Genomic DNA, 21,929 nt, shown 5'->3' with positions numbered 1-21,929 from the left:
AACAAGACAAATCTGTGTCTTTTGTGAACTATTCCCACTTGGATAACTTATTATCTCAGTTCAAGGAAATAAATTCACTGCACCCATTTAATAAGTAAACTAAATCACTACACATAAACCGGGTTGGTAGGTGGTGGTGTTGCTACGCCCTTATGTCAAATTCCATCGAAACGATTTGTTCAAGCGCTTGATGAAAATGCCTCGCCGATTGGCTCATTTTTGATCAGGCGCTCGTACAGGCACTCTGTTGTGGGGTCCTCGTCTATTACTCTTCCTATTCCACGTATTGAGAAGAGCAGCAACATCCTGTTTGACACAGAATGACATTTAACCGTCCACGTCCGGACTGTTTTTGTGTTTAATGTCTCTGCCGTTAAGCTGCGGCGGTAGTCAGACCACCGGGGACCGTTTTATAGCGTGACGTCGTTTTTGACGGTACGTCGGCGCGTTTCTTTGGCTAGCCAGCTAGCCAGCTAGCCAAATCTGTGTTGGGAGTTGAATTTAGCGATATCTGTGTTTACATTGTCCACAAAGCGCCGCAAATGGGAACATGTTCACCGATTGCCTGGACAATAAGCTTTTGGGAAATAGCGAAAACTGGTGACATCGAGTCCCGAGTTGTGTCATCTTGTTGAAATATTCCTAGCTCAGAGTTTATGGCCTTAAAAATCACCTTTATCTGATAGATGAACCCCATGTCAGAATTCGTGGGTTTGACTCAACGCGTTGCAAAGGGGTTTGTTTGTGGACAATTTTGAATAGTGAGAAACATTCAATCGCGATTTCAGTCCTTTATCGAAGGCAGATTGGCTAGCACACTGCCTGGAAAGTGCAGTGTGTCAACAATGCTAAATTCTACTATCCATGCAACTGAACCTGCTCCCAAAATCTCAATTTTATGCACGCATGCAACGCATGCAACGCATGATCTGATTAGTAATTCACATGTTCTCATGTGATCACTTACTCTGTCCACAGTATACAAGATGTCTTGGTTTTCCGACTTTGCCGGGAAGGCTGAAGACTTCCTTAATAAAATGGACCAGGGGGCTGCTACTGCTCTGACCAATACCCAGGACAGATCTTCACCCTATGGAGAAGAATTACCGATCCAGGCTGAAGTATACAAGGCTCATTCACCCGCTGTTCCTTCTCTCCCCGAGAACAAACCAAGTTACATCTCTGCAGCAGCTGGCAACGTCAAGAAATCCAACACAACCCTGCTGGCAGGCACTTCCAACACGGCCGCTTTCTCCTCTGGCTCCAGCGGCGGTGATCAGACCTCTACCAAGGTCTCCTCGGGCTTTGTGAGACCCAAAAAAGAGCAGGACGTGGACGACGACATGCTCTTTGACTTTCTGAACAGTTCGGAGCCACCAGCCAGCACCAGGGGAGACTCCAGGCGAGAGCTCGTGAAAGTGGCAGTGCCAGTTGCAGAGTCCAAAACTCCAACACCGCCGCCTCCTCCGTCAAACACACCACACAACATTCCCTCCGCCCCGTCCACACCCCCATCAACTCGGGGTGTGTCCAGAACCTCAAGCATGAGCTCACTGTCTGCACTCAGTGTCAAAACATCAGAAGACAACTCAGCTAAAGAACAGAGCCAAGGTACTAATAACACATTCCTGCTGGTTGGATTCTATTTAGTTGTGTTGCATCAACCGCAGAAGAGATGATATTTTAGTCAGCTGGATATTGCTATTTTGTTATCAAATGTATCTGCCATTTGATGATCCATGTGCAGAGTGACATTTGCATTTACTGCAGTCCCTAAGTTCCTTATGTGATTATATTCCTGAACGTTTGTTTCTTCTGTCCACAACAGACACACCTGAGAGTTCTGACTCAGGCCTGGCTGTTCCTCAAGAGTCCAGCAGGCAGGAGTCTCCTCCTTCTGCTGCTCCTCCTCCTCCTCCAGAGGAGCCCCAGAGCCACATCCTGTCTAGTTTGCGTCTGGAGAACCAACTGCTGCGCAGCGAGGTGTCCTCCCTCAACCAGGAGATGGCCTCGGTCATCCAGAGAGCCAAGGACTTGCAGGAAGGTATGCCTTGAGAGATTAACAAAAAAATGCACCTTATTTGCTTTAGCTCCTTCTCTTTGATGATCACCTTTTCAATTCTTCACACAGAGTTGAACCAGACGCGCTTACGTGCAGACAAATGGAATTCGGAGCAGTCTCAGACTGACAGGATGTTACGGAACCTACAGTCACAGGTTGACGACCTGACAGAAGCTCTGTCTGCCAAAGATGGTCAGCTTGCCGTCCTGAAGGTCAGACTCGATGAAGCCGATCAGCTGCTGAAGTCCCGCAATGTTGCTTTAGATGAGGCACAGAAGGAAAGGTTAAGGTGAATGATTTTTGAAGAAGAAATCTTTTTTTTTTTTTTTTTTTTTTGCTTTTTGTTAATTTTATTTAATCCAATTTATCTTGCTTTATCTTAATTGTGTTTTAGAATCATGCAAGACCACACAGAGGGGAGCAGCATGCATTCTCAAGCCCTGGAGACCTTGCAGGACAGGCTTCGAGAGGCTGAAACAGGCCTGAGGAGGGAACAGGACAGCTACCATCAGATGCAGGTATTCTTGATGTCACTGATTCCATCACTATTCAGCAGCGTTGCCTAGACCAAACACGTTAACTTGAAATGGTTGATTGCAGAACGAGTACACTAGCCGCCTGTCCAAAATGGAGTCTGAGAGGCAGACCCTTGCAGAGGCACTTTCTGCAGCGGAGCGTCGAGGTGGAGAGGAGAAACTCAGGTTCGATGACTTTCAGCAGCAACTGAGAAGTGCCAAAGCTGCAGCGGAGACTGCCAAACAGGAGCTGCAGGACTACAAGCACAAAGCCTCACGCATCCTACAAGTAACTCCTCGTGTTATTTTATTCTTAATAAACTCACTGCGTGTGTTGAAGTTGGTGTTTTGTTTTATTTTCTGTCTTTCGTGTATGTTTTTCTTCATTTTAACCAATGAAACTGGTTTCCCATGTTTCGTTAGTCCAAAGAGAAGCTAATCAGCAGTCTAAAGGAGGGATCTGGTCTGGATTCATTGGATGGCAGCGGGGCAGTGACCATGGAGCTGGAGGATCTGCGGCACGAGAAGGAAATTCAGAGGGAGGAGATCCAAAAGCTGCAGGGGCAGCTGCAGACGCTTCGAGCGGAGATACAGGTGAGATGAGGGGCAAGTCGGATGAAGCCTCCACGAAGGCAAGGTAAACACCATGTTGCGTGTTGATTGCTGACACTTTTCTGCCCCCAGGACTTGGAGAACCAGGCGCTGACAGAGACGGACTCGTGGCGGGATCAGCAGTTACAGCTCGAGGAGCAGCTGGCCTCGCAGACCAGAGCCAAGCAGGAGGCCGAGGCCGAGGCTGAGCGGTGCAAACAGGTGCCGATGTGAATGAAACTGAAGGATTTTTCAATTGTGAAGTTATGCAATATTGGTTTGATGCATTTCTGAATTTCTAGGAGCTGCACTATGTAGAGGAAGAGCAGCACCGCACCAAATCAAGCCTACAAAGCAGAATCAAGGATCGAGAAGATGATATCCAGAAGCTCAGGAACCAGGTGAGCAACTTGATTATTGTACCTTCCCAAGTGGAGAAAATAGCTGGCGAGATTTGCTGTTTTAGGAAAAAAAGACTCATTGCAGGCAGTCACCTCCATCATTTCGGCACCCTGTTCTTTCCTTCAGTTGACGAACAAGACAATTAGCAACAGCCAAACGGAGCTGGAGAACCGTCTCCACCAGCTGACCGAGACACTGATCCAAAAACAGACCATGCTGGAGGCTCTGGGCACGGAAAAGAGCTCTCTGGTCTTCCAGCTGGAGCGTCTGGAGGGGCAGCTGAAGAACGCTCAGGGAGGCCAGAGTGGAGGGCAAGCCATCAACATGGGCGGCCTCGAGGTTCCAGGTTAGTCTGTCTTTTTCAAGTTCAGTCGTTCTTTAGATAAAATACCATAACCTGTATTTACATTTGACAACATCTCGTGTCGTTCTTATGTTTTGCACGTTTTTAGGGACTCGACAGAGAAACGCGCCAGTTCTTTTCAATGATCAGGACAGTCCGGGAGTGTACGGCAAAGTACGGAAGGCTGCCAGCACCATTGACCGCTTCAGGTGACGGTTTACCACGACTCTGTTTGAGTAATAATTATTTATAATGATAAATGATGGTTAAAGGAGATATGATCCTAAGGGGCTGACAAATGTTTTTACATTTCAGCATCAGACTGGGTATCTTCCTGAGACGCTACCCCATGGCCAGAGTTTTTGTTATCGTGTACATGGTGAGTATTCAAAAGAAACCAGGTTAAAGTTTTAACTCTGGTTTAACTGGTATATCTAAGAAATGACAGCATTTCACTTCTCCTCACAGGCTATTCTGCACCTGTGGGTCATGATAGTGCTCCTGACCTATTCACCGGAGATGCACCATGATCATCCTGATGGAAGATCAGGATGATCAGTGTGTGAGAGTGGTACAAGCTGCTAGAATATGTCCTGTGGGGCCTGACTGTCCCTGGTTTTGCACAGAAAAGCTAGAAAAAAAATTGCCCTGATTCATTCTCTATTGTTTCCGGCAGAGGGTTAGTAGCTTCCCAGAGTTTTAAAGTAATTACAGAGGGATTTATTCCATTGGTATTCCAATGGTGGGCCATGAAATGAAACACTAGGCTGACGTCTATTCTTCTCTTCATTTTCTTGCAGAATGCTGTTCTCTTGAGAGATTGTATTTAACTTCATGTAAAAAAAAAAAAAAGTCTTTTAATAAAGAAGTTGCAACAGAAAACATGCTTGTCTTTCTTGTTTATTGTTGCGTATCGAAACTAAGTAAAGTGAAACACATATCCCAATATTGATCATTTGTATACATATTTTCAACTCCAGGCTGAATTCTGGGGTAAAATTTGGATATACAATGATATTGCAGAGCTGTAATAACCTCAAATGGTCACTGGTAATGAAACCACGTTTAGTATTTTGAGCTTTTAATTTGAAACGTGGGAAAAATAACGAACAATCGCATATGGCAGGTCATTTAATTAATTTCCACGTATGTATTTCTTATATATGTGTGTATACGAAACACTTGATACCAACATATTCATTCATTTATCCCTTCATCCATTCGTTTATTTTAAATCTCTGCCTGTCGCGCCTTCGTCCATGTGAGTCACCTTTTTGTTGGTCCTCCAGTATCCCACAATGCACCGCTGCTGTTCCTCGGTGTCCACGTCAAACCTGTCAGCCATCGCCTCGGTCTAGCAGCTGATAATATGGCTGCAGTCGAGGTGGCATTTTCCAGTCGCCGTGTGAGTTAGACCGGCTCGTAAACCTGCTGGGAAGGAATTCTCCTGCTTCTTGCCGATGTCCTTAACTTTCGGCTGTAATTCGACGCGTGTGTCGTTCGCCCGTCAAGCCGCGTCTGTCGGCGAGCTAGTCCTGGCGAATTCCTCCAGACACACGACCATCTGTTACTAGTCCCGGATTCTTTGCTAAATGAACGTGGGAAACTGAAAAAAGGGTGGGGGGGCAGACGTGGATTTTACAACACACTGCGGCGGCTGGTTTTCCTAGAGTTTACAGGTGAGCTTCGTGAGCTAAGCGACTTTGCTAGCTAGCCGTGGTGCCCCAGAAGCTAAGCTAACTCTCCCCACACCTCCCTGGCTGCTCCCCGGCCGGCCGCCGTGCTTTGTTTTTGTTTGCTCCCCAGCCCCCCGTCAACATGGCATCGTGGCTGGGCGGACTGGGCTCCGGCCTCGGCCAGTCTCTTGGTCAGGTCGGCGGCAGCCTTTCGTCTTTCACCGGTCAGATATCCAACTTTACCAAAGACATGCTGCTGGAAGGGGTGGAAGAGGTCGGAGGTGAGTTTGCGTTCCAGTGGTCAAATGACCTTTCATTGTGGTCATATCCAATGCTTTGTGTAACCATGTACTCGAGTCACATCGATTTATTTTGTTTATTTGTATGTGTACACAAAATGCACACTTCTCACACACGATTCTCATACAAAAACCGGCTCTGAAGTGCCCAGTTGTCAGCGTGCAATCAAATGTAAACTACGACTGGAAATCGTGACTCATGCGGCCAGGCAACATTATTCCAATCTTCTCTCGTTCATGGCAGCAGCCTCAGTTTCCTGTTCTTCTCTGACTGGAGTGGTGTCACCCAGTGTGGTTCTCTGCTGCTTCAAGGTTACATGTGTTGTTCACAAGTGTTGTTCACAAGTGTTGGTCTTCTGCATACCTCAGTTGTAATGAGTGGCTGAGAGCTACTGTTTACTGCCCCTGTGTCAACTGGCATCAACAAGGCTTTCTGTCCAACAGAGGTTTTGGTTGGATCACTTCTTCTATGGCCCTGTTGGTATTACGTTGTTGTTGTTTTTGTTTTGTTTTTAAAAAATAAACTTGGTTAAACTCATGTGGAAACATGCGTAGATGGCGCTGATATAATCACAAGACACAGCATGCAGTAAATTCAGCATAACAATCAGCTGTTTCAGCTGGGAGAAAATTAACGATAAAAACAAAGCAAAACATTGTGCACTGAAATGTATGAGTGCATAATATAACACACAGGGTGATAAGTAGTCAATCTTAACTCTTTTTAATATCACTTAAATATAGAAATCAGTTCTTGGTGTGAGTTATGTTGCACAAAAGCATCTCTTTAATGCTCTTGATGAACAGATCTTTGCTAGAGGAGGCTTTGTTTTGATCGGTGGAAGAAATCACATTCAGTGTTTGTGCGTCAGAAGCAGTAGCGGTCCAACGACTAATGTCTGGCCAGTGTTCTGTCGGCGCTGTCACTTCCTCCAGTTACGATATTGTGTCTGAAATGCTGCAGTCTGATGTGAAATGACGCTAAATTCCACAAAGTGGGGCCACTGACTTTTGCCCCGTTGCCACAATTGCCCTTCGTGAGAAAACACACGCTGCTGTCAAAGCTCCACTGGGACTTGTCAGTCGGAGTCATACGGACAGACAGCGTGGCTGATTGAGTATTGAACTGAAGGGAGAACTTTGCTCTCGGCTCTCCAGCTCACAAGTCGAAAACCCACGAGTGTGGATTCTTATCACTGGACAGGAAGTACAGGATCAGCCACAAAGCATTTTTTGACGCAGCAGCCCTCAAACTCATCTCTTGACTGATCTCATGTGAACGCCTGCAGGCTGGTGAATGCTTTGTGTCGGTGGAGAGTCTGGTTGCTTGTTAAGGTGTCAGCGCAACACGCCGGTCGTGCGTGATTTGTCGCCTGAGCTGAGTGAAGCAAACGATTGAGGAAGAGTCACTATAATGTGCACTCAAGCACCAAAAAGTCCCATAGAAGTAGTGGATTTAAAGATTTCACTCTCATTGGCACCTGCTGTTGACGATTCTTTTCAACTTCTTGTAACTTTGACACATAGGACTCGTGCTTGTTTTCAAAGGGCTCCCTTGCTCTGTCTTCCCCGACTGCAGATACTGCCACCGAGCTGCACGTGTCCAACTCCAGGCTGGCCGATGTCGAGGCTGCGTTCGCTGCTCAGAAATCCGAGGTAGGATGGAAGCCGGTCACCTTTCACATCGCGGAACTTTCCGCTTGTCCCTGCGAGCAAGAAACAATGTAAACACAGTCGGTCCCTGGCTGCCAGTCCGAGGCTGTTCGGATTACGAGCTGGACACACCTGAACAGGATGCAGCTGCTTTACTCTTTCTGATTGACTCAGAGCTGCAGACAGTTCCAGCACACCGCGAAAGGAATTCATGTTGTTGATTTATAGTTTGATGACCAAAACCAACTATAGATTTTTTGTTTTTTTTAATTTAACCTTTATTTTACCAGGAAAATCCCATTGAGATTGAAAACTTATTTTCCAAGGGAGTCCTGACCACAATCAACAGTTACAGAACTATTATGAAGAACAGTTACAACATGAGGAGGTTGTCTCAAAGTCTCTTAGTCTGGCTGCAAAGGCATTTAAAGAAATGAGATTATAATGAAGCAAGCTGTTAAACATTAAGAAATGTTTTGTATGACACATATGCTCGCCTATTGTCTAAAAATCATTAATAAGGCGTCAGTTATTTTGGCTGCAAGAGATGATCAGAAATGTAGTCTTAATTGCTGTGTCTGCATTTGCTGAACACATTGTAATCGACCTCCTGCCTGGAAGTTTTATTCAACATAGCAGCCACGAAGGCTTTGCAGGCGTGTTGCTGGAAATGCAATAATGATCCCGTGTGTTTCACTGACAACGTTGTCAACTGACTGGCTGGACTCCACATGAGCAGCAGACCAAAAGCGAAAAAAGGCATCGGCGCATTGTAAAGTCTCTCTGTGTTTAGCGCGTCGTCGCCTTCATTGCAGCTTCCGGCAGGCTCGTTACAGGTTTTCCCTGTACAGTGCAGCCGTTCCAGTGAGCCACTGGGATCCGTCAGTTTCTTGAACCAACATGGTTTGTTTACTCTGAAGTTCCTCTCGTCCCGCCCTGCTGCTAAAGACGCTCAGAAGCGCCGTCGGTTAAATTGTATCCAGCCAAAGTTACGCCAACGACTCTACCAAACACTACATTATTATAAAAAAAACAATACTGGTGTGCCATGGAGTGACGTTTTTCCACGTCAGAATGCAGACGAGACCACTGTGTGATGTCACTTCCCTTCATTTTTTTTTCTTTTTTCCTTTCCTTCCTTCTCTTTGCCACAGTACGACAGATTGAAGAAGCTCCACGCAGAGCTGGAGGAGAAGCTGGAGGCATCAGAGATCCAAATCAAAGGCCAGTCCACTGAGTACCGGAGCACCGTGCAGCAAAAGGATGTAGGTGGATTGTGAAGCTGTGACGGACAGAGTGAAAAATAAGACACTTAGGTTGAGGGTGTGAATCCTGCCTCAGGTGTGATGGTGTGCTGTGCTCTCAATTCCAAGGTGGAGATCAGCCACCTGAAGGCCCGGCAGAATGTTCTCCAGGAGCAGGTGGACAAGCTGCAGCTCTCGGCCCAGTCGGCGGCTGCCGGTCCCGCCCTGCTGCCCGTCAGCACCTCGTCCTCCACCGCCACCTCGTCTTCCCCCTACATGTCCCGGCCCTCGGCCTCACACCAGGGCTTCCACGGCGACGAGGTGGACCTCAGCGACGTCCTGTGGTCGCAGCAGGAGATCAACCGGCTGTCGACGGAGGTCACGCGTCTGGAGGCTGAGGTGGCTCACTGGAGGAGGGTGTCTCAGGTGAGGAGCAGGGCAATCCGGGGCAAATGGCTTCTGTTTCATACCCTTGTTTCCATGAAACGTGTCAACAGCACTCGTCGTAAAGAAGACCATCACGCGTGTGTTTCTGTTTCATTCCGCTTCAGACGTCTTCCGTGGCAGGAGCTGGAAACGGCGACCAGGGAGAAATTCTCAAACTTCAGAGAACTATTAAGGTGAGTTTGTCATCATTTTTAGGAAGAAAAAATAATTTGGATGCGACCGAGCAGCGTGAGAATTGAACAAATTCTGAAAAAAACACTGTTTGAATATGTCTGAATTTAGCCAAATGAAAATGCTGTTGCAGACAGACTGTTTGACGTTGTGTTTGGAACAGGACCTGCGGGAGGAGATGAGTCGGGAGGTGGACGAACACCAGCACGAGCTGGCGGCGCTGCAGGACGCCCAGCGCCAGAAGATGGCCGACATCACGCGGCGCCACCGCGTTGAACTGGCGGAGTACGAGGAGAGGATAGAGGAGCTGGAGGAGCAGATTCACAGTGGTCGGCATCAATTTCTCCAACACTGGACGCCAGATGTGTTTTTGTGAATGAACATCGGTCAAACCTTTTGAAACAAACGTCTTTTGCCTCTGATCCCATCCAGCCGGTGGTCCAGTCACACCGGCGTCAGACGCCTCCGAAGTGTCGGAGCTCCAGAGGACGGTCGGCTCTCTGCAGGAGGCCGCAGGTGAGCGGGAGACGCTGCTCTCCGAGCTCTCTGCCCAGCTGGAGGAGGCGCAGCAGCAGCAGGCCGCTCTGCAGCAGGAGAAGGATGAGGCTCAGGAGGAGAACGCCGCGCTGCTGCAGAACTACACGCGGCTGCAGGCCTCCGTCAGCGAGCTCCAGGCCAGAGTGCAAGAGCAGGAGGAGAGGACCGTGCAGAAAGCCCAGCTGGAGCAGGAAATTCAGGAGCTGAAGACAAACCTCGCGGGTAAGCAGAAATATGGCACGTTGGAAGCAAACACTGAATACTGGAGCAAAGTCTTTAATCCTGAAACTAATAAAGACCTAAAACTCCTTTGTTCCAGCGTCAGAGACAGAAGTGAAGAGGCTGACAGGCCTGGCTGCAGTAGGTTTTAACACAAACCCACAATTGCACATCATTTGTAATATTCACATGCACCTTACTGGTAGAACTTCCTAATTTGAACCATCTTTTTCAACATCTCATTATTAGACAGAACCAAAGGAGGAAGTTGAACATGCAGACATCTTAGAGCTGAACACTATAATTGGCTCATTAAGACTGGAAAAAGAAGCCCTGCAGCAAGAAAAGGTTTGTTCACTGATTTGGGTGGAATTTAACGGATGACGTAATTGCGTAGCCGATTCCTTTACGTTGATTTATTTCCTCCCAGCTGGAGCTGGAAGAAAAGCTCAAAACGACAGGGGAGCAGTTGGCCAGCAGACAAGATGCAGAGCTCGGCCTCTCGGAGTCCGTGGAGGACCTGAAGGTGGCGCTGGAGAGGAGGGAGAAGACCCTGATGAGCTGTGAGGAGGAGAGGGACACTCTCATGTCTGAGCTGGAGGAGCTGGACCGACAGAACCAGGAAGCCACTCAGGTCTGAAGGACCTCAGCCGTTAGCAGTTTATAAATATTAGGGGTGGGAATCGCTAGCTACCTGACGATTCAGTATGATTCCGATTCAGAGGGCTACGATGCAATTAATAGCGATTCATATATATATACATATATATTTATATGCATATACGTATATATATTTATATATATATGTATACATATATGTATATACATATATATCAGCTCCTATATATAGATATATAGATCGATAGACCTTAAATGGTCCGGCACATTCTTCATTGGCAATGTCATAATTGCGATTAGTCTAAAAATAGACTAATCTACCCCCCCAGTAAATATGTTGACTTTTTACTGAAATTCTGGCTTTGGTTCTTCTTTTCTTGCGTCCAGCACCTGATCTCGGCGAAGGAGCAGCTCTCAGCTCAGCTGAAGAAGACCGAAGCAGAAGTGACCAGTCTGACCGACGAGCTGAACGCCACCAAAGACAAGAATGAGACGCTGCGGCAGGAGCTGGACAGCCAGAAGGAGACAGTGAGCCAGAGCGCTTTCACCCTGAATGACTTGCACATGAGCAAAAAACAGCTGGAGGAGTCGGTGAAGGAGCTGAGGGACAAACTGGCACGTGCGCAGGAGCAGAACCGGGAGGCTCGGCGGGAGACGACGGAACTGAAGAGGAGCGTGCAGGAGAAAGAGGAGCTGTTGTCTGCCGCCGAGTCGGCGTTCGTCGCAGGAGGAGACGAGGCTCGGGGAGTCCGAGAAGAGCTGGCGGGGAAGGAGAAGGAGCTGTCGGAGCTGTCGGAGCTGAGGAGAGAACTGGAAGAGGCGAGGGCCTCCCGCGACCAGGCGGCGTCGGAGGACTACGAATTAAAAATGGAGAACAGGAAGCTGAAGGAGGAGGGCGAGCAGGCTCGAAGCAAAGGTGAGGAGCTGGCCCGGCTGATGAAGGAGAGCCAGGCGTCTCTGAGCAGGACCGTCCGCGAGAAGGACACTCGCGTCGAGGCGCTGAAGCTGGAGAAGACGGAGTTGGAGGGCGAGCTGAGGCGGGCCGAGGGCGCCCTGTCCGAGCAGGCCAAGCAGTACCAGCAAACCGTGGAGGAGCTGACGCGGGCGCGCTCCATGGACGCCTCCGCCCTGCAGATGGAGCACGAGCGCGCCATCAGGCTCAACCAGGACAAGGACCTGGAGATCGGCCAGCTGCGGAGGGAGCTGGAGCAGCTGGCGTCCGACCACAAAGACACCAACGAGATGCTCTCCATCACGGTGGCCGGCCAGAAGCAGCTCACGGACCTGCTGCAGGAGAAGGACACCTTCACGGACACGCTGAAGCGGAACGCCGCCGACCTGCAGGCGGAGATGGAGGGCAGCGTGGCGGCCGCCAGGGGCGAGGCGGAGGCCCTGCGGCAGGTGCTGGACGACAAGGAGAAGCAGCTGGGCGGCATGAAGGAGGACAACAGCCACCTGAAGGAGGAGATCGAGCGGCTGCGGGATCAGCAGAGCAAGCCCGCGTCTCTGGCCGAGCCCAGGACCTTGGACATCATCACGGAGCTGGAGACGGAGATCACGCAGCTGAAGTCGTCCAGGGGCGCCCTGGAGGAGGAGGCCAAGACGCTGAGGAGGAGCCTGGAGGAGCAGCAGGCCTCGCTCCTCCTCTCGCAGCAGTCGCTGCAGGTGCAGCAGGGCGAGCTGGAGCAGGCGCTGGCTCGCCTCCAGCAGACCACGCTCAACTACGACGGGCTCCTGCACGTCAAGGACGAGGAGATCTCCCGCCTCCGGCAGGTGGCGGAGCGGGTCGGCCGCGCCGACTCCCCGCCGGTGCCGGGCGAGGTCATCCTGCAGGAGGAGAAGAACCACGCCCTGAACCAGGACAGCGGCAACGAGAAGCACGACCTGTCCAAGGTGGAAATCGAGAAGCTGGTGAGAGGCATCCAGGAGAAGGAGACGGAGATCAGCCAGCTCAACGAGAGGAACCTCTCGCTCACCAAGCAGCTGGACCAGCTGGTGGTTTCCCGCGACGAGGTGGGCAAGCTGTCCCAGGTGATCCTGCAGAAGGACCTCGAGATCCAGGCGCTCCACGCCAGGGTGTCGATGGGCGTTGGCGGCGGCCTCAACCAGGACATCCTGTTCCTCCAGCAGCAGCTGCAGGCCTACGCCGTGGAGAGGGAGCAGGTGCTCGCCGTCTTGAACGAGAAGACCAGGGAGAACAGCCAGCTCCGCTCCGACCACCACCGCCTCATGGACATCATGGCGGCCAAGGAGTCGGCCCTGGCCAAGCTCCAGCAGGAGAACCAGCGGCTCTCCAACATGAGCGACCCTTCGGGCAGCCAGGAGATGTTCAAGGAGACCATCCAGAACTTGTCCCGCATCATCCGGGAGAAGGACATCGAGATCGACGCGCTGACCCAGAAGTGCCAGACCCTGGTGACTGTCCTGCAGAGCTCCTCCGGCGGAGAGTCGGGCTCCAATGCCGGCGGTGTCAGCAGCAACCAGTTCGAGGAGCTGCTGCAGGAGAGGGACACCCTGAAGCAGCAGGTGAAGAAGATGGACGAGTGGAAGCAGCAGGTGATCACCACGGTGAAGAACATGCAGCACGAGTCGGCGCAGCTGCAGGAGGAGCTGGTCAAGCTGCAGGGCCAAGTCTCGGCCGACAGCGACTGCAACTCCAGGCTGTCGGTGGACTACACCGCGCTGATCCAGAGCTACGAGCAGAAGGAGAAGCGGCTCGGGAGCCTGAGCCTGGAACTAGCGCAGGTCCAGCAGACCATCTCCCAGCTCAGCACCACCCGGCAGGTGCTGCTGGGTAAACTGGACAGCGTCGCTCAGGCGCCCGAGGCCACCGCTGCCCAGACCAGCGGAGCTCCTCTAGCAGCAGATCCTCCAGTCCACCACCCGCCTCCAGCCGTCAGCAGCCAAGGCCTTCAGGAGGAGCTCGCACGGCTGCAAACTCAGCTGGCCGAGAAGGAGAACCTGATCCGGACCATCCAGGAGAACAACCACCGGCTCTCCAACTCGGCCCGCGCCTCCGAGAGCGAGCAGAGGGGCCACGCCGAGGAGGTGCGCAAGGTCCAGGATCGGCTGGAGGCCCTGCAGAGGTCCGTCAGGGAGAAGGACCTGCTCATCAAGACCAAAGGGGACCAGCTGAGTAAGGTCAGCGAGGCGCTGCGCAACCGCGAGAGCGACAACGAGGTGCTGAAGCAGGCCGTGACCAACCTGAAGGAGCGGGCGCTCATCCTGGAGATGGATGGCAGGAAGCTGAGGGAGGAGAACGATCTGATAGCGGCGCGCTCTCGCGAGAAGGAGTCGGAGTTCCGGGCGCTGCAGGAGACCAACATGCAGGTTTCCCTCCTGCTGAGGGAGAAGGAGTTCGAATTGAGCGCCGTCAGCGAGAAGGCCGCCACGGTGGAGAGGATGCTGAAGGACAAAGAACAGGTGGGGATTGCTTCTATTTTTTCTGTCTGTCTGTCTGTCTGTCTGTCTGTCTGTCTGTCTGTCTGTCTCTCTCTCTCTCTCTCTCTCTCTCTCTCTCTCTCTCTCTCTCCTCTGATTTAAAACCGTCTGGCTTTTGCGACGCAGGGCAAGTCGGGCGAACTGAATCAGCTCCTGAATGAGGTGAAGTCCATGCAGGACAAAGCAGTGATGTTCCAGCAGGAGAGGGACCAGGTGATGATGGCACTCAAGCAGAAACAAATGGAGACCACGGCGGTGCAAACCGAGGTAGGGGGCGCTGCAGTTCATCATGTCTATAAGGTTTATTTAATATAGCCTGTTTATAGAGATAATTGAATATAATGACCAGTGGATCAGCTTTAAAATGGTAAAGATCAACACCTAGTTTTAGAAAACTGAAAAACTTCTTTATTATTATCATTTACATACTTATATGCCTCTGGCCACCTGCTCCTGTTCCTGCTGTGTCTCTGCCAGCTTCAGCACATGAGGGACAAGGAGCAGCGGCTCAAGCTGGAGCTGGAGAGGCTGCGCAACCACCTCCTGGAGGTCGAGGACTCCTACACCAGGGAGGCGGTGGCAGCGGAGGACAGGGAGACGGAGCTCCGCAGGAGGGTGGCCACGCTGGAGGAGAAGTTGGCCACGTCCTCCTGCGCCGTCGAGAGTGCCAGGTGAGCCCATCTCAGGGACATTCCACAGCACGTTTATCCATTTCTCCTGCGGTTTATACATCACACAGTAATGTCCGCAGCCTGTATGAAAGGCTTTAGTGAACCTTGGCCATTCTTCTTCATCATCTTCATCTAGTCTTTTCTCCATCCCATCCATTGGCTGTAAATGTCTCTCTGTCTGTCCAGCCAACAGGCCAGCATGCAGGTGGAGTCTCTGCAGGAGCAGCTGATCGGGGTGGTGAAGCAGAGGGATGACGCCCTGATTCACCTCAGGACGTCCCAGGAGCAGGTCAACCAGTACGCAGTGTCCCTCTCCAACCTGCAGATGGTGCTAGAGCAGTTCCAGCAAGGCAAGTGGGCTCACTCACATGCAGCAGCAGGGGCGATTTCTCCAAGACTGCAAGGGAAGCTCAGCTTCCCCTTAAATGTCAAAAGAAATTCGGCTACGACTGAATTTTTTTGATTTTGTTCGCTGAAATGCATTCCGATGTCCATCGGAAAATTTTTGCAGATTAGATTTTCTTCTCATGTTTCCATAGCACCTCTGTCCATTACAGTCCAGTGTAGCTCAATCTCAATGCAGCATGTGTAGTCATTTTTTTCACTGCATTGATACTAGACGGTCATTGGGTAAATCTGTTTAGTCCCGCCCACCGGATGCTCAGTTTCTCTGGCAGTCAATGGAGGAGGGTGTGAACCTGGACGCTGGGATTGAGTGATCTGTATGAACGCGAGGGGCGGGGCGGGCGGTCCGATTTTGATTCCGATACATAGGGCTACGATGCAATTAATTGCGATTAATCGAGAATTGCGATTTATCACGACTCATATTGGGGATGGTTGTCTGGTTTGGAGCACAATATTTGTTTGTAGCGTGACACAACTTACAATGTGACTTTTGTCGAGTTTTGTTTTCCCATCCACTTCGTAAAACCCAAAATGCCGCCACATGCTGGCTTTAAATCCTGATTGCTTCAGTTCTCACACTTGTTTACTATAGTTGGAGTTTAATATCGTTCATACTGTATGCTAGATTACACAGGGTAACAAGGCAGCTAGCAAGCTGCACACAATGACAGACAACAAGTCTACAAATAAATATGGACAAATTGTATGTTGAGGCCGAAGATGAGCTTTCCCTCATCCCTCTTTACTTACTTCAGAGGAGAAAGCCATGTACTCGGCAGAGCTGGAGAGGCACAAGAAGGAGAAGGAGGAGTGGAAGAGGAAAGCTGAGCGCGTGGAAGACCAGGCGTCCGCCCTGCAGGTAAACCGCACAGACCTGACCAGCGTCATCAGATCAGGGCCCCTCCGGCCACCCAGCTCACTTTGACGTCTGGTCTACGCTCTGCTCTGCTCCGCTCTCCGCCAGCTCAACCTGGACGAGGCCAACGCTGCTCTGGAATCAGCCTCCCGCCTCACCGACCAGCTGGACCTGCAGGAGGAGCAGATGGAGGAGCTGAAAAAGCAAGGTGAGCCGTCGTGGAATAATTCCACTATTAAAGATGGTTTGCAAGGCACTGCTTCTTTTCTCTTTTCCACTCTTTTAGCATCATCGTCATCCTCATATTTTTTTTCCTTCTCTTTCTTAGTCTGAGCTGAGAGTCTAAACCTGAGTTGAAGGCTAAAGAATCTCTGGCTCAGCTCTGCTCCTTTACTGCTTTCTTATCAGGACCAGTTTGAGCATGACGTCAGAGCGCTATCGCCAATCAGCCGTCGCTGCAGACGTCCTTGTTCAAACATTACGTTGGCCTTCGTGTTTTCTTTATAAATCAGCCTCCTATGGAAGTTGTTTGTCCGTCCTATTAATACACTATGTTGGCCGTGTGAAACTTCCAGTTCTCAGCCCCGACTTTGAACAATGAGGCCGGCCTGTCTGCGCACATGCTCCCAGAGTGGCTCCCTGAACTGCCGCAAATCCTCCATTTCTGCAGTCTTTTCAGCATTTTCTGCACATAAATGGCCAAAAGAGTCTAAAAAAAAAGCAGCACCTGGCACAGAAGGCTTAGTAGTTTTATTATGTGTTTGTGTGTGTTTTACAGTGGATGTCAGGCAGGAGATGCTGGAGGAGGCTCAGAGGAAGCTGATGACCCTTCTGAACAGCACGGAGGGAAAGATCGACAAGTAGGTTCCGTCCTGTTCACACTGAATCTCATCGCTCTTTAGTGAAACCCACCAGGATGACTCAGAAATTACCCAGCATGCCCTGCTACTGTGTCTCCTCAGTCATTTTTAAAGCTGCAAATAAATAATCCTAAAACGTTACAGTGGAGTTGGCTGTGTTTGGGCTGAGTTTTCGGCGCTTCCTTGTTTTCCGAGGACATTTGTAGAAAATGTTTCCCGTCATTTTTTATTTTTATTTTCTAAGAATGAACGCTCGCCTACATGAGTGAAACCAAATCATGCTGACACTTTTAAACGTTGTTTTACTTCTTCCTCTTCTGGTTCCCCCTCCTTTGTAGGGTCCTGATGCGGAACCTGTTTGTGGGTTATTTCCAATCCCCGAAAACCAAGCGCTCCGATGTGCTGAGGCTGATGGGAGGCGTCCTGGGTCTGAACCGCGAGGACATCGAGAAGGTCAGCGATACCTGGTCGTGCTGGGAATTTGCGCAGTTAGTGCTGCACTCTGAGGTCGTTAAAGTGAGGCAGTACCGCTTCGGCACGCGAGATAAATAAGGCATCAAAATAAAATCATGTGTGCAGAGGGTCCCTCCAAGTGCCCCAGTGAGGCTTTCATTGGGAGTCAGATGTGAACCTCTGATGTCCTTCTATTCATCCCAGTCGTCAGATTTGACTCATTAAAAAGCCACAATAAGAACAACAACATCAGCAACAACGTTCTTGGAGGTTTTTACCGCTTCTCTGGAAGAGCCGCATTACTTTTGTCCACCGGAGACTTTTTAACTCCGCCCCCTTTTTTTTTCTTTTTTTCCTCGAGGATCTGCTCGGCGCTGGGAGAGAAACATTTCATTGTTCTGGCGGGAGCCCCTTGCGGGAGTCGCTCCAGCAATTCCAAGTGTATTACCCAACACTGTTGGAGGAGAAGAGAGAGAGGATGAGGGGCAAATGATGTTACAACACCTCCGAATCCTCCCTTTTATTGCTCTGGAGCTCCCCTTCTGTTTTTCGCTTGGGTTTTTTTTCTTTTTTTTTTTCCTTCTTTCCAAACTCTCCTCATCCGCTGGGAGCTAAACTTTCCACTCGACTTGCGTCCACCGCAGCCAAGCGTCCGGAAAGCCACATAACATTTTAGGAACTCACTGGAGCAGTGAGATTGCCCCCATTTCATTTCCACTTCCACTTTTTTTTTTTTTTTTTTTTTTTTTTAGACCAAAGTTTGTGAGGGTTTTTTATTTTTTTTTTATCCATTTATGTAAAATCCAGCTCCGGCCTGCTGGAAGCTTCCAGGAAAAATGACGTTGCAAAGAGGGAGTGATAATAAATGATAAAGGCTCTCAATGCTGAATTAATGAGAACCGCCGAGTTGCTTCCAGCTATAATTTTCCAGACATTTGGAGAAAGCTGCGCACTTCGCTGCCTTCATTGTAACACGGGAGCGTTCTTCTGTCTCACCCGCAGATGCTGGAGGAGGACGCACGGCACGGCGTCACCGGCTGGGTGTCCGGCTGGCTCGGAGGCAGAGGAGCGCAGAGTGTCCCCAACACGCCGCAGAGGCCCACCAGCAGCCAGTCGCTCAACTCTGTAAGACATGAAGGACACAAGCTGACAGAGTGACTGCCTGTCAGCCTGTCGCCTCGAAAAAGGCTCGACAGTGATGCATCACTTTATGTATATATAGCGTATACCTGCATATCCATACATACAGAGTTACATACATATAGCTGTATATGTATATACAGTTATATGTTTGGATGTATATGCATGCAGTTAGCAAAAAAAAAAACTTTTCCACTTTCTTGATGTTTCTTCCTGTTTTTTTTTTTTTTTTGTTGTTTTAACGTTTAACGTGCAAACTGGGAGGTTGACTCATTGAGTTCTGACACCAGAGGAATTGATTACGGCCACGTGCGGCAACAGAAACCGCGTCGCAGCCACGCAGAAGGAATGTCTCCATGTCTTCAGGCTTGACGGAACTCTGGCCGCCGCGCAGGATTTATCACAAACCTGCCGCGCACATGTCGACTCGGAGGCCTCCTCCCTCCAGACAACATGTCTGTTTGCTTCTCTCAAATGGAATCCTGTTTGTTTGCTGTTTTTTTTGTGTGTTGTTTTTTTAACGACCGATTTCCAAAGAAAACGCTCTGAATTACAAACACGTGAGCCTAAAGTCAGTTCCTTCTGATCGCAGTGAGACGGTGGAATGAAACCTTACCAGCGGTATTCATGCACCAGTGGTTCTCAGCTGGTGGAGTCTCAGGACCCGCATTTTATTCCTTCTCATGAAGTCGCAGCGCAAATTTATTACACAAAAATTAAAAAAAGGCTAGCCCACTTTCTATCATGTCTAGTTAGTAAATTATTGAATTCATTGAATTGAATTGTGAGTCCTACAACATGACACACAAATGCCCAACATTTTCTCTATAAATATTAGGGCTGTCAGTGGATTAGAATTTTTCGCGTTGGTGTCCTGAGTTAACTGGCGATTAATCGCAAATTAAGCGCAAAAAATAAGTGACCTTGCTCCGCATGTAACTTAACAAGATATTTATTGTGTTTCTTATACACGATAAGAAAGACAAGAGAGTGTTGGAAACCTTTCATCTTGAGTTTTCAGAGCACCAAACTGTGTCGGCTGTCTGTTGACCTGTTGACCTGTTGACCTCTCTGCAGTCCTTCTCTGAGCTGTTCGTCAAGTTCCTGGAGGTGGAGTCCCGGCCCACGCTGCCGGCGCCGAAGCTCCCGGTCCACGACATCAAGCAGCTGAGCGCGCCGCCCCTCAAACGGGCAGGCGGTGGCGCCGCCACGGCAGCGGCCGCGGCGACAGCGACCCCTGCAGGTGAGCAGCTGCTCAGGGAGCTCATGAAACCAACCCAACCAGGGAAACCCCTGATGTCTGATTGGTTCCTTCCTCTCTCCGCAGCACCTGTCCGGCGACCCGGCGAGTCCAACCCCTTCCTGGCGCCGCGCTCCGCCGCCGTGCCCCTGCTGTCCGGTTCCGGCGGCCCCGGGGGCCACCTGCTGATGAAGCCCATCTCGGACGCCCTGCCCACCTTCACGCCCGTGCCGGTGTCGGCCGAGGCCAGCGGCGGAGCCGTGCTCAAAGACTTGCTGAAGCAGTGAGAGCCGTCAGCGTCACCTTCAGACTGAGACCCAACCCTGATGCAGATACACTTGCCAGAGAATTCCTGAAAAGTTTCTGGCGCTCCCCCCTTTTTTTTTCTCTTGAGAGGGGGCCGATTTAACATGCAAAGTCCTGTTCTATGCAACGGAGCCTCCGTTTGGACGCCGGTGTTTCCTTATTTCCTCGCGTCGTTATCGAGACCTGTTATGAAATGATGGATGAAGTGACTCGAGGTGCAGAGAAGCAGAATGGAATTTTCTACCGTTTGGGTCGTCTACAGTCAGAATAAGGAAGTAGATATTTTAGAGTTCCATTTTTGTTTTGTTTTTTTATTATTATTGTTTTTTTTAATCCACGCCACCAGAGCTGGACAAAAAGTGACCTTGCTAACTCACCGGGTGCAGTTCAATGCACGCGGATTGAGTTCAATCATCGCCTCTGTTCACAGGAGGAATCGAGTTCTTACCTTTTCATCCCTCTGTGTTGCATTTTTTTCTTTTTCCTTCTTTGGCCTCTTTTTGTTTTTTTTTTTTATTGTCTTTTCCACAGTGTTTCAGATCCAGGACGAAGCCAAAAAAGAAAAACTTTGAGAAAAGTGGAAAAAAACGTTCTGGCAGCGGCAGAGCAGATTTACGTGGCCCACTGCATCTGTTAGAACCATGAAGACATGTTTTGCTAGGTTTTGTCTTTTCCAGACTGCCAGTCTGTGAAACGCAACATGCCTGGTAATTATGGCTGCGGACTGTGGTTGATCGGGGGCTCGAGGCTATTCTGCTTTAAATATCGTACTATTATATAGTTAACCCCCCCCTCTCCCCCTCTCTCATTATATATATGTATGTAAATGGGTGGCTTCTTTTCCTATTTATGGGCACCGGGGAATTTTTGGAAGTGAAGTGCCTGCATTTTTTTTTCTTTTTTTTGCTAATTAGACAGTTGTATGATCAGGATTGTAAATTGTTAATAGAAAATATAAATATATATATTTACAGAGTGTAAAAACTGCACATTTGAAGAGTCTTAGCTGACATAAGCTACATTTTTGTATCGGCCGCTACAGAAGGAGTGTTACAGGGTTTCTTCAGGTGTAGTGCTAAAATTAGAAAGAACTTTCAAAGAACACTGTCATTTTTTTCCCTTCTTCTTCTTCTTCTGTGAAATGGTATTTCCAACATCATCTGTGGGATTCACTGACTTGTAACGAGTAGAACAGCACCCCAGCCATTGACACAGCGCCCCCGGCTGGCCTGGTTTAGGATGAAGGAACTTTGGTTGTCTGGCCGTCTGGCCGGCACTCGCTCATTAAAAACATGCTTTTCTTGACAGGAATACTTGACACGCCAACCAGCCAATCGGTGCCACTTTCATTGACTGTAAGAAGACAGATCGCTAGTCTCTGTGAAACCCCTGAAGATGTCAAGAGGCAAGAGAGAGGAAGCCATGTAAGTCAGACAGGCATGAACCGGTGAGAGGGTGCCGGGCGGGCGACCACAGTGGTGCAGTTCTTCACCGGGCCATATTGGGGCGCTGTGCCAATGACAAGTGCTATTCTCTTCATTACAAGTCAGTGAATTGCGATTTTTAAAAGTATAATTTTAAGGTAGAGAAATTTCATAGTGTTGCTTTAAATCCCTTTCTCTTCACAACACTTTTGTAAGATCTCAAACTCCTAGCCTTTTTTTTTTTTTAATTAAACTGATCACTCTCCATTTGAAAATCAAAACCTGTGACCTGTTTGGAATTTAAAACTCTACAATAAAGACACTGCTGACCCTTCTCTACGCATTTCTCCCTG

General features: G+C 49.5%; 3 protein-coding genes across 4 annotated transcripts in view; 2 read left to right on the top strand and 1 right to left on the bottom strand.

Moving 5' to 3' along the window:
* Window positions 1-13,074, bottom strand: part of dmac2l (distal membrane arm assembly component 2 like) — a 373,839-nt gene extending 360,765 nt beyond the window's left edge. The window contains exon 1 of the mRNA XM_076023366.1: window positions 13,061-13,074. The gene's annotated coding sequence lies outside the window, so the exon portion shown is untranslated. The remainder of the gene's footprint in view (window positions 1-13,060) is intronic.
* On the top strand, window positions 255-4,795 carry golga5 (golgin A5). Its single transcript, XM_076023312.1, has 13 exons — window positions 255-435; window positions 979-1,611; window positions 1,829-2,044; window positions 2,132-2,351; window positions 2,457-2,580; window positions 2,663-2,866; window positions 3,001-3,171; window positions 3,262-3,390; window positions 3,471-3,569; window positions 3,697-3,916; window positions 4,023-4,122; window positions 4,229-4,292; window positions 4,382-4,795. Exons 2-13 carry the CDS (start codon window positions 987-989, stop codon window positions 4,466-4,468), a joined length of 2,259 nt encoding a protein of 752 aa, XP_075879427.1. The 5' UTR covers window positions 255-435; window positions 979-986; the 3' UTR covers window positions 4,469-4,795.
* Window positions 5,699-21,910, top strand: trip11 (thyroid hormone receptor interactor 11). Of its 2 annotated transcripts, XM_076023363.1 has the most exons (21): window positions 5,700-5,870; window positions 7,468-7,544; window positions 8,696-8,806; window positions 8,915-9,211; window positions 9,337-9,405; window positions 9,567-9,732; window positions 9,836-10,162; window positions 10,260-10,300; window positions 10,409-10,507; window positions 10,590-10,793; window positions 11,165-14,200; window positions 14,345-14,485; window positions 14,696-14,889; window positions 15,076-15,239; window positions 16,053-16,156; window positions 16,262-16,361; window positions 16,932-17,013; window positions 17,352-17,466; window positions 18,469-18,591; window positions 19,684-19,849; window positions 19,934-21,910. In XM_076023363.1, exons 1-21 carry the CDS (start codon window positions 5,732-5,734, stop codon window positions 20,131-20,133), a joined length of 5,955 nt encoding a protein of 1,984 aa, XP_075879478.1. In that variant the 5' UTR covers window positions 5,700-5,731; the 3' UTR covers window positions 20,134-21,910. The 2 variants fall into 2 exon arrangements, with proteins under 2 accessions (XP_075879477.1, XP_075879478.1); XM_076023362.1 differs by having other exon boundaries at window positions 5,699-5,870; window positions 19,684-21,910.
* Window positions 21,911-21,929: the final 19 nt, after the last annotated feature.

The sequence above is a fragment of the Nelusetta ayraudi genome, unplaced genomic scaffold (genome assembly GCF_046127955.1).
Source record: "Nelusetta ayraudi isolate G7.1 ecotype Tasmania unplaced genomic scaffold, CSIRO-AGI_Nayr_v1 ptg000015l, whole genome shotgun sequence".
Classification (NCBI taxonomy): domain Eukaryota; kingdom Metazoa; phylum Chordata; class Actinopteri; order Tetraodontiformes; family Monacanthidae; genus Nelusetta; species Nelusetta ayraudi.
This window is presented reverse-complemented; position numbering and strand designations above follow the sequence as displayed.

Excerpts from the sequence above, each read along its gene's own strand:
- trip11 (XM_076023362.1), top strand. The coding sequence starts at position 5,732 with ATGGCATCGTGGCTGGGCGGACTGGGCTCCGGCCTCGGCCAGTCTCTT. Across the intron at positions 14,890-15,075 it reads TGCGCCGTCGAGAGTGCCAG|CCAACAGGCCAGCATGCAGG; the intron begins GTGAGCCCATCT and ends CTGTCTGTCCAG. Across the intron at positions 15,240-16,052 it reads GCTAGAGCAGTTCCAGCAAG|AGGAGAAAGCCATGTACTCG; the intron begins GCAAGTGGGCTC and ends TACTTACTTCAG.
- golga5 (XM_076023312.1), top strand. The coding sequence starts at position 987 with ATGTCTTGGTTTTCCGACTTTGCCGGGAAGGCTGAAGACTTCCTTAAT. Across the intron at positions 2,352-2,456 it reads GCACAGAAGGAAAGGTTAAG|AATCATGCAAGACCACACAG; the intron begins GTGAATGATTTT and ends ATTGTGTTTTAG. Across the intron at positions 4,123-4,228 it reads AGCACCATTGACCGCTTCAG|CATCAGACTGGGTATCTTCC; the intron begins GTGACGGTTTAC and ends TTTACATTTCAG.